This window comes from Trematomus bernacchii, unplaced genomic scaffold (genome assembly GCF_902827165.1).
Source record: "Trematomus bernacchii unplaced genomic scaffold, fTreBer1.1, whole genome shotgun sequence".
NCBI classification, from domain to species: Eukaryota; Metazoa; Chordata; class Actinopteri; order Perciformes; family Nototheniidae; genus Trematomus; species Trematomus bernacchii.
Genome location: NW_022987711.1, coordinates 107,328 through 120,731, shown reverse-complemented (window position 1 = coordinate 120,731; position 13,404 = coordinate 107,328). Strand labels below are relative to the sequence as shown.

Here is a 13,404-nt window from a genome sequence, read left to right as displayed (position 1 = left end):
ACGACCAATCTAATACGAACACCAACAACAACACGAGGAGTACACAGCGGCCACTCAGGTAACGGCACTGAAACAACCGACACTTTCAGAGACTTTTAAAAGGAAAGAGAAACTGCCCCAGAACAGTGAAAAGGCCAAAAAAATAACAGCCAAGATAGCTGAATTCATCGCGTTGGATGACCAGCCGTTATCTGTGGTGGAGAACGTGAGGTTTAAGGGACAACTTGAATGCTTTTCTCCTTTTTTTTCTCTTAATGCATTGCATAAAGATCGGATCGGGAAAAATCGGTATCGGCAGATTGTCAAAATCAAATGATCGGAATCGGATCGGGAGCAAAAAAAGGTGATCGGGACATCCCTAGTTTCAGAGTCATAGAGGAAGCTGGAATAAGATAACTTTGGATTGTTTTAACTTGAACTCAACGAAGAAGTTGCTAATGAATTTAATTATTGACAACTAATGCATCATTGCTGCAGCTTCAGTTCAAAACAATGAACTTACTCCTGTCTCGTTAACGTGGGACAAGCCTCTCTTTGTGCAGAGGACGAGTGTCACACAGAAAGGGGACCATGTTTCAGGTAATGGGGAATAAGGACATGTGAGGAAGAGGAGGATGGTGAGGATGATGAAGATGACTCTCTGCTGCTGGGGTCTATGTCTGAGTTACCTTCTCCCCGGTGTAAAGCTCCGGGAGCTTCCAGAAGAGAGGATCATCCTGAGAACTGAAACCACTGAAGACCAGAGACCACTGAGGAAGAGGAGGAGGAGGAGCAGGAGGAGGAGAACGAGGATGAAGAGGAAGAGGTAGCAAGAATAAATGGGTGAAAAGAGGAGAGAGTAAAGCCCGACACACACAGAGATCACATAAGGGAGTGAGTCACACTGAGTCACTCTGAGTCACTCTGAGTCCCTCTGAGTCACTCTGAGGGGAGGAACCCCTCTGAGTCACTCTGAGGGGAGGAACCCCCCAGGGCTTTAATATATCCAATCTTTGGTAAATATCAAACATAAAGTATTCCTGCAGTTCAAAGCATGTGTTATCGACTTTTCAAGTGTTTTGTTATGTTACTAATCATTTTTGAGAATGTACAATACAGAGCTATATTTCAACAACCCTACAAACCATCTTATCAATTGTTTGACTTTTGAAAGATTGACTTCAGACAATTAAACACCAATTAAGACTATGTTCAGAGCTCGTTAAGACTTGTTAAAGAGTCTGCATTCATCAGCACTCTGCTCTCTCGGTGAACATTAACCTCGCTGCACACACTGAGATCAGCTGGTTGTTCATTCACTTTGCAAGCTTGACTATCAGAGACTGAATATGTCTAGAGCTGCAGCATTAATCAACATGTTATGGAAACTGCAACGTGCTCAATGTGTGTCAAATATATGAGAGAAGTAGAGCTGCAGAGATACAACAGATCCTCCTGAAGAAATCACACCATGCTCATCTCAAAACAATAATGATAACTATGATTCTTCAAATGCTCAATCCCAGCTGTATCATCACACCACGAGTGCACCATCAGTCAGAATCATCACACTCATGCCCCTCTCTCTACCTTCTGGCCGTCTGCAGAGCCTCTGGTCGGCCTCACTGAGCTCTTCCTCTGTCAACGAACACAACACGTTACTGGACAGGAAGTCTCCTACAGCTGATCAAAGGTCACCTATTATACAAAATCCACTTCTTCATGTCTCTTCTACATCAACATGTGTCCCCTCTTCTTCATGTCTCTTCTTCATCAACATGTGTCCCCTCTTCTTCATGTCTCTTCTTCATCAACATGTGTCCCCTCTTCTTCATGTCTCTTCTACATCTGTCTCTTCTACATCAACATGTGTCCCCTCTTCTTCATGTCTCTTCTACATCAACATGTGTCCCCTCTTCTTCATGTCTCTTCTACATCAACATGTGTCCCCTCTTCTTCATGTCTCTTCTACATCAACACGTGTCCCCTCTTCTTCATGTCTCTTCTACATCAACATGTGTCCCCTCTTCTTCATGTCTCTTCTACATCAACATGTGTCCCTCTTCTTCATGTCTCTTCTACATCAACATGTGTCCCCTCTTCTTCAGGTCTCTTCTACATCAACATGTGTCCCCCTCTTCTTCATGTCTCTTCTACATCAACATGTGTCCCCTCTTCTTCATGTCTCTTCTACATAACATGTGGTCCCCTCTTCTCATGTCTCTTCTACATCTGTCTCTTCTACATCAACATGTGTCCCCTCTTCTTCATGTCTCTTCTACATCAACATGTGTCCCTCTTCTTCATGTCTCTTCTACATCTGTCTCTTCTACATCAACATGTGTCCCCTCTTCTTCATGTCTCTTCTACATCAACATGTGTCCCCTCTTCTTCATGTCTCTTCTACATCTGTCTCTTCTACATCAACATGTGTCCCCTCTGTGTAAAGAGACTCTCTCTTTACACAGAGGGGACACATGTCTCCTCCTAGAGCACCATTGAGTTCTTTGTAACCAAATGTCTCTCAGAGGGGCGTGGGGAGGGGCTCCTTATTTTCATCTAAAGTAACAGACTTTGGAAACAGGGCTGAAACAGAGGGGATTATGGGTAATGCTGCTATGATCTGTTTGGTGTTTCAGCCAATCAGAGACAGGCTCTGTATATATCTGAGACCTGTGATATATTGATGAAGAAGAGGATGATAGTGGATAGTATTTAGGGGTTTGTACTTAAGGATCTGGAGTTTAAAGATTCATTTTGTAATTATAGTGACTTTGGGGAGAAAGCATACGTGCAAAACAAATATTTGTACATATTTACAAAACACTACATTCAATTTAAAGACAAAATATTGACTGAAAAAGAAAGTTTGAAGCTTCAGTTTGTCCCCTAAGGGCCACCATACTCACTAAAGTGAGGCCTTTAGAAACCTCCACTGATCCTCAGCTGATATACAATGATTACGACCAAACCATGTGCTTCAACCACATATATCTGAGTGTACCTGCAGGTGAGGGGGGGGCTGCGCTCTGGTGGGTCTGACTGAAGAGGAGGAGGAGGGAGGAGGAAGAGGAGGAGGGCTCAGGTGACGTAAAGACCACCGGGAGGAAGAGGAGGAGGAGGAGGAAGAAGAGGATGTTTTGGAGGGGGGGAAGAACGGAGGGGGGGCCGCTCCTTTGCTGGAGAAGTTAAAGAGAGCCCACACCTCCTCGTCCAGCTTTCTGACTGCTCCCTGAGAGGAGGGGGGGGGGGCGTAGAGATATTAGACCAGGAGACAGAAACAGTGACGAAGACGAGTTCAGTTCCTCCTCATCACTCCAGCTTAGAGGCAGAGCAACAATGAGTTATCAGAGGAGAGGTACAGACTGCGTACTTTAGATGGATTACGATACAGCATGTTTTCTGTTCATTCAAAAAATAAAAACTCTTAAATAAATATCCTATTGTAACGTATGGTATCAATATGTATCCGATCGCATTGTTTCCTCATAGTATCGGAACATACCGTAGCATATTGTAACTTATCGTATTGTATTGTGTTGTATCGAAACATATCATAACATGTCGTAATGTATCGTGTATTCTAATGTATTGTAACGTATTCTAATGTATTGTAATGTATTGTAATGTATTGTAATGTATTGTAACATATTGTAACGTATTGTAACGTATTGTAACGTATTGTAATGTATTGTAACGTATTGTATGTACATTTCCCCTCTGTGGGACGAATAAAGGTATTCTGATCGTAATGTATTTTATCGTAACATATACTTATCGTAATGTATCGTAATGTATTCTAACATATTGTAGCGTATAATATCGAAATGTATCATACTTTATCGTGTTATGTCGTAACGAATTGTATTGTGTTGTATCGTTACAAGTCCCACTGCAATGTATCGTATCATATGGTACTGTAACGTGTCACAGATACATCTTAATATTCTAGGCTCTGACAGCTGTCACCATGGTGATTGCGTCAGCTTCACGTTGGGTGTGATCACAGAATGAGGAACATGCTGAGTCATGCTCACCACGCTCACCACGCTCACCATGCTGAGTCATGCTCACCATGCTGAGTCATGCTCACCATGCTGAGTCATGCTCACCATGCTGAGTCATGCTCACCATGCTCACCACGCTCACCATGCTCACCACGCTCACCATGCTCACCATGCTGAGTCATGCTCACCATGCTCACCACGCTCACCATGCTCACCACGCTCACCACGCTCACCATGCTCACCATGCTGAGTCATGCTCACCATGCTCACCACGCTCACCATGCTCACCACGCTCACCACGCTCACCATGCTGAGTCATGCTCACCATGCTCACCACGCTCACCACGCTCACCACGCTCACCACGCTCACCACGCTCTCCACGCTCACCACGCTCACCACGCTCTCCACGCTCACCACGCTCACCACGCTCACCACGCTCACCACGCTCTCCACGCTCACCACGCTCACCACGCTCACCACGCTCACCACGCTCACCACGCTCTCCACGCTCACCACGCTCACCACGCTCACCACGCTCACCACGCTCTCCACGCTCTCCACGCTCACCACGCTCACCACGCTCACCACGCTCACCACGCTCGCTCACCACGCTCACCACGCTCACCATGCTCACAACACAAACATTCCTGATGTCTCTCTTTCTCTCTCTCTCCTTCTCAACGTGCTCTCAACGTGCTCAGAGACTCTGAATCACACCAAGCTGAATCTCCATGCTCCTACACCTCAGATATTTAAAAGGTTTCATCTTATATCGTCTTTGAGATCTAGGAAAAGCGCTAAACAAATCGAATGTATTATATTATGAATTTAACAGTTTCAATAACAACCTTTTTACGTTGGTCCACAAACTCTCCCCCTGTTAGCTCTCAGTGAGTCTCGTTAGACGTGTGAGTGTTACAATGTGCACGTCTACAGGATGAATCAGACACCTGAGCATAAAGAGATGTTCCTTATCCTTTTTGAGATTTGACAATCCAAACAAATACTTATGCAATCCTACATACTATCTTTGCAATGATATGCCTTTTGAAAGATTGATTTCAGACATTTAAGACCATTTGTAGGCCTCGTTAAGACGTTAGAAAGAGTCTCCAGGAGTCCGTCTGTATCCATCAGAACTCTAACGGTTTGCTGCTTTAATGATTCTCTGCAGTAAACAGTGCGATCAGCTGGTTGTTAACCAGACAGGACGGATAGAGCAGATACCTGAGCAGCTCTACTGGATCTAGCTCTACGCTGAGCCCCCCCCCCCCCTCTCTCTGATGAGTCTCATTGAGGTCTCTCTTTGATCCCCTTCCCTATCACTGGGCTCTCGGTATTCGGCCGTGTTGTTGGAGCAGCGTTAAACGGTATGAAGTTATTAAACGGAGCATTAATGATGGATCTGTGCACATGGCTGCTGTGAGGCCAGGCAGAAAGAAATGTGAGCGGCCGTGAGATCAAAACACACTTAGAGCTGCAGCTGAAATAAGAAGGGCTATTCAGATAAATCAGATCTAGTAACTAGCAGGAGAACTCATTCTGAACTACATTTGACCAGGATCAGCTTATTGTGAGTGTTCTTCTATCGCCATTCACCACAACAACCTATCTCCTCCCCTCCCTAGCATGCACCATGTTCTTAGTGCGATGCAGGACGTTCAGTCTGTTGCACAACAACAACAACAACAACAGGAGGAATCACTACCATGCAAACAGCTCCAAACAGACACTAAAGTGCATCAGGACGGACTGTACCTGCTCCGCTCGTTTGCTGCGAGCAGAGGAAGACTCCTCCTGCAGGGAGAACCAGTCGAACACAGAGAAACAGAGGGATGAGTTACGGATGTGTTGGCGCTGTTTGTCCATAAAGGCTTGCCGTAGTTTCTTTAGCACTAGAGGAAGTTCATAGAGCTCACTATTATTCCTGAACCCTGACGCACACATACCTGCAACAGTTATTGGAAACAGCTGTTAAATATGTGTGCTAATACATCATGTTGATGCTAATTGTGTTAACTTGGCACTTCCAATGTTATGTTAGCATTCATGCTAATCGTCAGTCAGCTGTGTGTAATGCATCTCATGTTTTCCCGTATCCATGTTGTGTTCATTGATTAATGATGATGAGACAACAGAAGTACATGTGTGCTTTGTTCAGATTGACTGTAAAGACTCTCAGATAAACATCCTAAAGGTAGCTGCTGTCTCCTCGGTCATTATCTATCTGCAAGTTACATTCCAGTGAGGGCGGAATAATGAAAGTGAACTCTCGGGTCATTAAGTCTTTCATGGCTTTTTCCCCCGAGTGAAGAGGATGAGAGGAAGAGAAGCTGCTGAAGCTTGAGAAGACAGATTAGAGCAGAGGAAGGAGGAAGTAGAGAGTGGTCTGCAGGTCACTGAGTGTTGGGGAAATATTCCTATATTCTGGGCTAGAGATCTTCCGGCCGAAGCTCCAAATAAACCCTCAGTGTTTCCATCAAAGCTCCTGCTCTCCTCGTGTCTCTCTGAGTCTCCATTGATGCAGACGTTCCCCTCACAGTGGGGGGGGGGTCACTGGTTTCTCAGGGACTCACCTTGTCCCCCTGGTAGGCGTCGGGCAGCTGCCAGTAGTGCGGCTCCTGGCCCAGGTAGTCGAAGCTGGTGTAGGACAGCTGCGTGCCCTCGGTGGAAACCTCCACGGTGAAGCCGCTGGAGATTCGGTTGGTGCGCTGACGGTTCACCAGAGCGAAGCCCTGGAAGTTCCCTGGAGTAAAGACGGTGGAAACCTGCAGGAGAACACAGAGGGAGACACAGGAGTTTGTGATTCATTCACAGCAGCATTTATTATTCTAATCGGACGTTTGGTTCACAAAGTTATCTGAATGGCGTCTGCCTGATGAGACTCAAACCCAGTCCTCCTTTACCCTAAGTTATATATATATATATATATATTTGAATAGTTGTGGGCTGATTGTGGTGCTAGAAAGATGATGGATCAACTCTGATAAACATTGTGGATTCCTAGCCATCTATCTCAAGACAGGCTGTGAAGTGGTGCCTTTTCTCTATTGCCACATTTTCTTAACCCATAAAGATTGTATTTGATTTGCTTGTGTGAAGTGTTTTCGTGACCTGATAGGCACTTTCTTAAACATCAAATTCAAAGACCTTTAAAGGGTATTCATAGGCCCTATTGTATTGAATGTAAAGCCCGAACATGGCGCACTTTGAGACATCGATCAAGGGTCATTTTTGTCGCACTTTCTTAAGGCAGGAAACAATGCCTTCAAGGATTCAAGTCCCCACGTAACCCATGCATTTGCACTGAAGGAACTCTGAATATCATCATTGACATCAGTCCATCTCTGGAGGATGCGCTCACTGGTTTGGATGCATTTGAAGCTGCATCATGTATTCGCTCAGAAATGAACGTGTGACGCTCTTGCAAATATGATCTTAGCTGCACCAGTTATTTATCTAGTGCCTTCTCATTGAGTCAGTACCAGGTCTCTGTAGGAACACTCTGTTACAGTAGAAGCCCTACAGAGATACTAGATCAAGCCTGAAGGAGAAGTACCAGGTCTCTGTAGGAACACTCTGTTACAGTAGAAGCCCTACAGAGATACTAGATCAAGCCTGAAGGAGAAGTACCAGGTCTCGGTAGTGGGTGGAGCTGGAGCACTGCTGAGTCACGCCCATGCAGAAACAGGACAGGCAGCCATCTTTGTTTTCAGGGCTGAGGTGGAAGGTTCCAGGTCTGCAGGTGGAGCAGGACGGGCCCTCAACGTTCGTCTGAACACAAGACATAACACACGTGTGAATACATCTGACATAGAATAGAATAGAACCCTTTATTCTCATGATACAGATGAGAACACATACACACAACAAGCATTCAGACTTCAATATGCAGATGAAGTTAAGTACAAATAAATATATTTGAATGTGTATAAAAAAATATATATATATTTATTGTGTGTCGGAGTTTAGTGCTCTGGGGAAGAAACTGTCTTTAAGTCTGATTGTCTTTGCTTTGAGACAGCTGTATATACTGTATGTTCATTTGAATGTATTTCTTATTTGAAAAGTGACTTAACTATATATCATTTAAATGTTATCTTTAATTGTATTCATCTTTAATCTCACCCTGTTGCTGTTAAACTACTGAATTTGCCCACGGGATAAATAAAGGTCCATCTCATCTCATCTAATCTTAAGAAATAAAACCCCCAGTCCATCACAGTCTGCATCAGAAGATACATGTGTGCTTTTATTCATGTTTTAATGTGTGCATATGTATACATGTGTCTGTTGATATGGTATATACATATTTTTATATATATTTGTATTTTTGTATTCTGGATTGTGGGAAACAGCATGTCTGTCTGTCTGTCCACACAAACTGAAACTAGTGGTGTTGGCTCACCTTGCAGTGGCACACGCCTCCAGTACAGCTCTCTCTTCCTCTCTGGTCACAGTCATAGCAGTTACCTGCAACAGGAAGCAGAACGTCACCAACTCTCGCCTCCTTAAAGAAAACTAGGTGACACATTATATTAAGGTACACAAATGAACCATCAACTAGTTGTTCATTAACATGCATATTAGCAGTATATTGGCTCATTATCAGTCATTATAAAACACTTATTAATGCCTTATTCTACGTGACCATATTCTACAAGTAATAAGCCATTAGTTGAGTTTTTCCTCAATACCCCTCTAACTGGTGCTGATTCATTGCAAGTAAGGAAGTTGTTGAACATGAGTTCTGGTCTCAATATGCTCTGCTCAATATGGGCCGAATAAGGCAGTAGTACCACAAGAATAGTAATTCTCTCATAATAACACTTAAAGTGGACCTATCATGCTATATGTAAATGATATATTGTAGGGCCATACCTATATAAGGTATATTTATACGTTTCTGTTTTCAAAATACCAAACAGATCATGCATTTTAGCCATGCCTCATTTCGCTCTATGTGCTGTTTGCTGTCTAGGGGTCTGATTCTGCTGACCACGCCCCCCTGCAGGAGAGGGGAGACGTGCTCTGATCAGCTGCTGGGCTGTCAGAAGAGGGGGAGAAAAAGAGATCTCCGTCCTCCGTGTTTTATTATATAGAGTCGTTATTCATTTGTTTTAAAGCTCAATAAATAACAAAGAAGACCTTTGACCGGCACTTTTCTAATTTTGTCCGGAAGATTTAAACTTTAACGGACATCTTGACCGGCGAAAGAAACTGTAACTGAAACTCTGCTGCACGGTCCCCTCGTTCCTTGGAAGAGGCGGAGAGGTGGGTGTTTGTCATCTGCTGGTGGACTAACCGGAGAGAATTACAGTGCTTGCCTCGACGGGGAGGGATTGCATTGAATTAAAGCAGCGGGAGCAAACGCTTGCCTCGGGGAGGGAGAAAGAAAGCCACAGCGGAGAATAAACAGAAGGGTAACCATGGTAACTATGGGCGGGAAGTCTTCTTCGCTGCTTTTGTGGCAGACTACAGCGCCACTTACAGGCCTGGCATATGTACTACAGCGTCTCCAGCGCTTTCGAGCGGCAATGGCCGGCCGTGGCCCAACCCCACATTCCCTTGATAGGTGGAGAGTTGGCCCAATAGCCGTAGCGCCACCGTCCTGACGTCAGGACAGTGTTCAAATCTGGATCAGTTTTTATCAGATCCGTTGCAGCCCCTTTTTTAGAGATTTGGGTATGGAGGAAAATAGAGAGGGTTGTGTTTTCTGACACTTGGTGAGTTCCCTGGAACACCGGGGACACATATTCATGTATACAAGACGTACACAAGTGCATTTTGCATGATAGGTGCCCTTTAACAAATATATTCTTATATAACAAGACATGAAACTATAAGTGTTAATTGTGTCTAAATAACTCAAAATGAGGTTTTTCTATCTAAGAACATGTTCCCTATTTGAAAGTGAAGTCTTGTTCATAACCAATAAGCTAGTAGTTTGACTCTAATATGTGAATGAACAACTCGTTGATGGTGAATATGTGTACCTTAATCTAAAGTGTTACCGAAAACGAATATTAAAATGTTCCTGAAACAGTTTGTACCGTTGACTTCGTTGTTGCCAACGGTGCATCTCTGTCCCAGCGGGGGGTTGCCGTTGTATCCGGCAGCACATCTGAAAATAAAAACAAGACATCGTGCATGAGCAAATATTTCCGGTTAAAGAGGATACACGTTTTTAACAATGAGGCAGGAAGCTGGGGAGTCTGCAGGACGTCAAACACTTGTCCTTTGGGCGGTTATCTTCAACCAAGAACAAAGGACTGAGTCATTCAGACAAATAACATCCAAGCTTTGAAACGATTCCATCCTGTCAGAGCTCTTATCGTCTCATGGTCTCACCCAGTCTCACGGTCACACCCAGTCTCACGGTCAGTCTCACGGTCAGTCTCACGGTCACACCCAGTCTCACGGTCACACCCAGTCTCACGGTCACACCCAGTCTCACGGTCACACCCAGTCTCACGGTCACACCCAGTCTCACGGTCACACCGAGTCTCACGGTCACACCCAGTCTCACGGTCAGTCTCATGGTCTCACCCAGTCTCACGGTCACACCCAGTCTCACGGTCACACCCAGTCTCACGGTCACACCCAGTCTCACGGTCACACCGAGTCTCACGGTCACACCCAGTCTCACGGTCAGTCTCATGGTCTCACCCAGTCTCACGGTCTCACCCAGTCTCACGGTCACACCGAGTCTCACGGTCACACCCAGTCTCAAGGTCACAGCCAGTCTCACGGTCACACCCAGTCTCACGGTCTCACCCAGTCTCATGGTCTCACCCAGTCTCACGGTCTCACCCAGTCTCACGGTCACACCGAGTCTCACGGTCACACCCAGTCTCAAGGTCACACCCAGTCTCACGGTCACACCCAGTCTCACGGTCACACCCAGTCTCATGGTCACACCCAGTCTCATGGTCACACCCAGTCTCACCCAGTCTCATGGTCACACCCAGTCTCATGGTCACACCCAGTCTCATGGTCACACCCAGTCTCACCCAGTCTCATGGTCACACCCAGTCTCACGGTCACACCCAGTCTCATGGTCACACCCAGTCTCACCCAGTCTCATGGTCACACCCAGTCTCATGGTCACACCCAGTCTCATGGTCACACCCAGTCTCAAGGTCACACCCAGTCTCATGGTCACACCCAGTCTCACCCAGTCTCATGGTCACACCCAGTCTCATGGTCCACCCCAGTCTCACGGTCACACCCAGTCTCATGGTCACACCCAGTCTCACCCAGTCTCATGGTCACACCCAGTCTCACGGTCACACCCAGTCTCATGGTCACACCCAGTCTCATGGTCACACCCAGTCTCACCCAGTCTCATGGTCACACCCAGTCTCATGGTCACACCCAGTCTCATGGTCACACCCAGTCTCACCCAGTCTCATGGTCACACCCAGTCTCACGGTCACACCCAGTCTCATGGTCACACCCAGTCTCACCCAGTCTCATGGTCACACCCAGTCTCATGGTCACACCCAGTCTCATGGTCACACCCAGTCTCATGGTCACACCCAGTCTCACCCAGTCTCATGGTCACACCCAGTCTCATGGTCACACCCAGTCTCACGGTCACACCCAGTCTCATGGTCACACCCAGTCTCACCCAGTCTCATGGTCACACCCAGTCTCATGGTCACACCCAGTCTCATGGTCACACCCAGTCTCATGGTCACACCCAGTCTCACCCAGTCTCATGGTCACACCCAGTCTCACGGTCACACCCAGTCTCACGGTCACACCCAGTCTCACGGTCATGGTCACACCCAGTCTCATGGTCACACCCAGTCTCATGGTCACACCCAGTCTCATGGTCACACCCAGTCTCACGGTCACACCCAGTCTCACCCAGTCTCATGGTCACACCCAGTCTCATGGTCACACCCAGTCTCACGGTCACACCCAGTCTCACGGTCACAACCAGTCTCACCCAGTCTCATGGTCACACCCAGTCTCACGGTCACACCCAGTCTCACGGTCACAACCAGTCTCACGGACACACCCAGTCTCACGGTCACACCCAGTCTCACAGTCACACCCAGTCTCACGGTCACACCCAGTCTCACGGTCACACCCAGTCTCACGGTCACAGCCAGTCTCATGGTCACCAGTCTCATGGTCACACCCAGTCTCACGGTCACAGCCAGTCTCACGGTCACACCCAGTATCACGGTCACACCCAGTCTCACGGTCACACCCAGTCTCACGGTCACACCCAGTCTCAGTCTCACGGTCACACCCAGTCTCACGGTCATGGTCACACCCAGTCTCATGGTCACACCCAGTCTCACGGTCACACCCAGTCTCACGGTCTCATGGTCACACCCAGTCTCACGGTCACACCCAGTCTCACGGTCACACCCAGTCTCACGGTCTCACGGTCACACCCGGTCACACCCAGTCTCACGGTCACACCCAGTCTCACGGTCACACCCAGTCTCACGGTCACACCCAGTCTCACGGTCACACCCAGTCTCACGGTCACACCCAGTCTCACGGTCACACCCAGTCTCCAGTCTCACGGTCACACCCAGTCTCACGGTCACAACCAGTCTCACGGCCACACCCAGTCTCACGGTCACACCCAGTCTCACGGTCACACCCAGTCACATCCAGTCTCACGGTCACACCCCAGTCTCACGGTCACACCCAGTCTCACGGTCACACCCAGTCTCACGGTCACACCCAGTCTCATGGTCACACCCAGTCTCATGGTCACACCCAGTCTCATGGTCACACCCAGTCTCATGGTCACACCCAGTCTCACGGCATTTCGTGTTATAGTCACGAAATGTAATCTATTGATTCGTGTTCACCAACAAGATTTTCCCATTTTTTTCGTGTCAAACAGAACGATTTAAAAAGCAATGTATTTATATTGGTAGTGTGTTTCGTGCCTGCGCCAAATAATAACAAATTAGAAGAAAAATAAGATAAAGAAAATACAGATGTCAGTATCCTGAGGCTCTGAGCCATTTCTTTTCCTCACGGACGGCAAATAATGTCCGACATTATGTCATTTAAAATAAAAACAATAATCATGTCTTGATATTGAGTAAGAAAATGTTTTTATGAACCACACAACTTCCGGTCTTCCTAGACCCGACCGGACAAAAATACGTGGTGCAGGCACGAAACACACTACCAATAGAAATACGTTGAAAAAAATGGAAAATCATGTTGGTGAACACGAATCAATAGATTACATTTATTTCGTGACTATAACACGAAATGCCGTGAGACTGGGTTGGCATGGTTACACCCAGGTTACAAACAGCTTTCCCAGAAATAGCACCCTTTGCCTGGAGATGGATGAAGCACAGCCGCTGCTAAAACCCTCAACATGCCTCAGATGTTGATCCCATCTCTTATATCAGTCTGATATACTGA

At 46.5% G+C, this 13,404-nt stretch overlaps 1 protein-coding gene across 1 annotated transcript in view; it reads right to left on the bottom strand.

The window, feature by feature from the left end:
- The window catches only part of hspg2 (heparan sulfate proteoglycan 2), a 172,060-nt gene that overhangs the window by 70,508 nt on the left and 88,148 nt on the right, over positions 1-13,404 (bottom strand). The window contains 4 exon segments of the mRNA XM_034141030.1: positions 6,564-6,755; positions 7,621-7,761; positions 8,396-8,460; positions 10,041-10,111. Of these exon segments, the coding sequence (XP_033996921.1) occupies positions 6,564-6,755; positions 7,621-7,761; positions 8,396-8,460; positions 10,041-10,111 (469 nt within the window).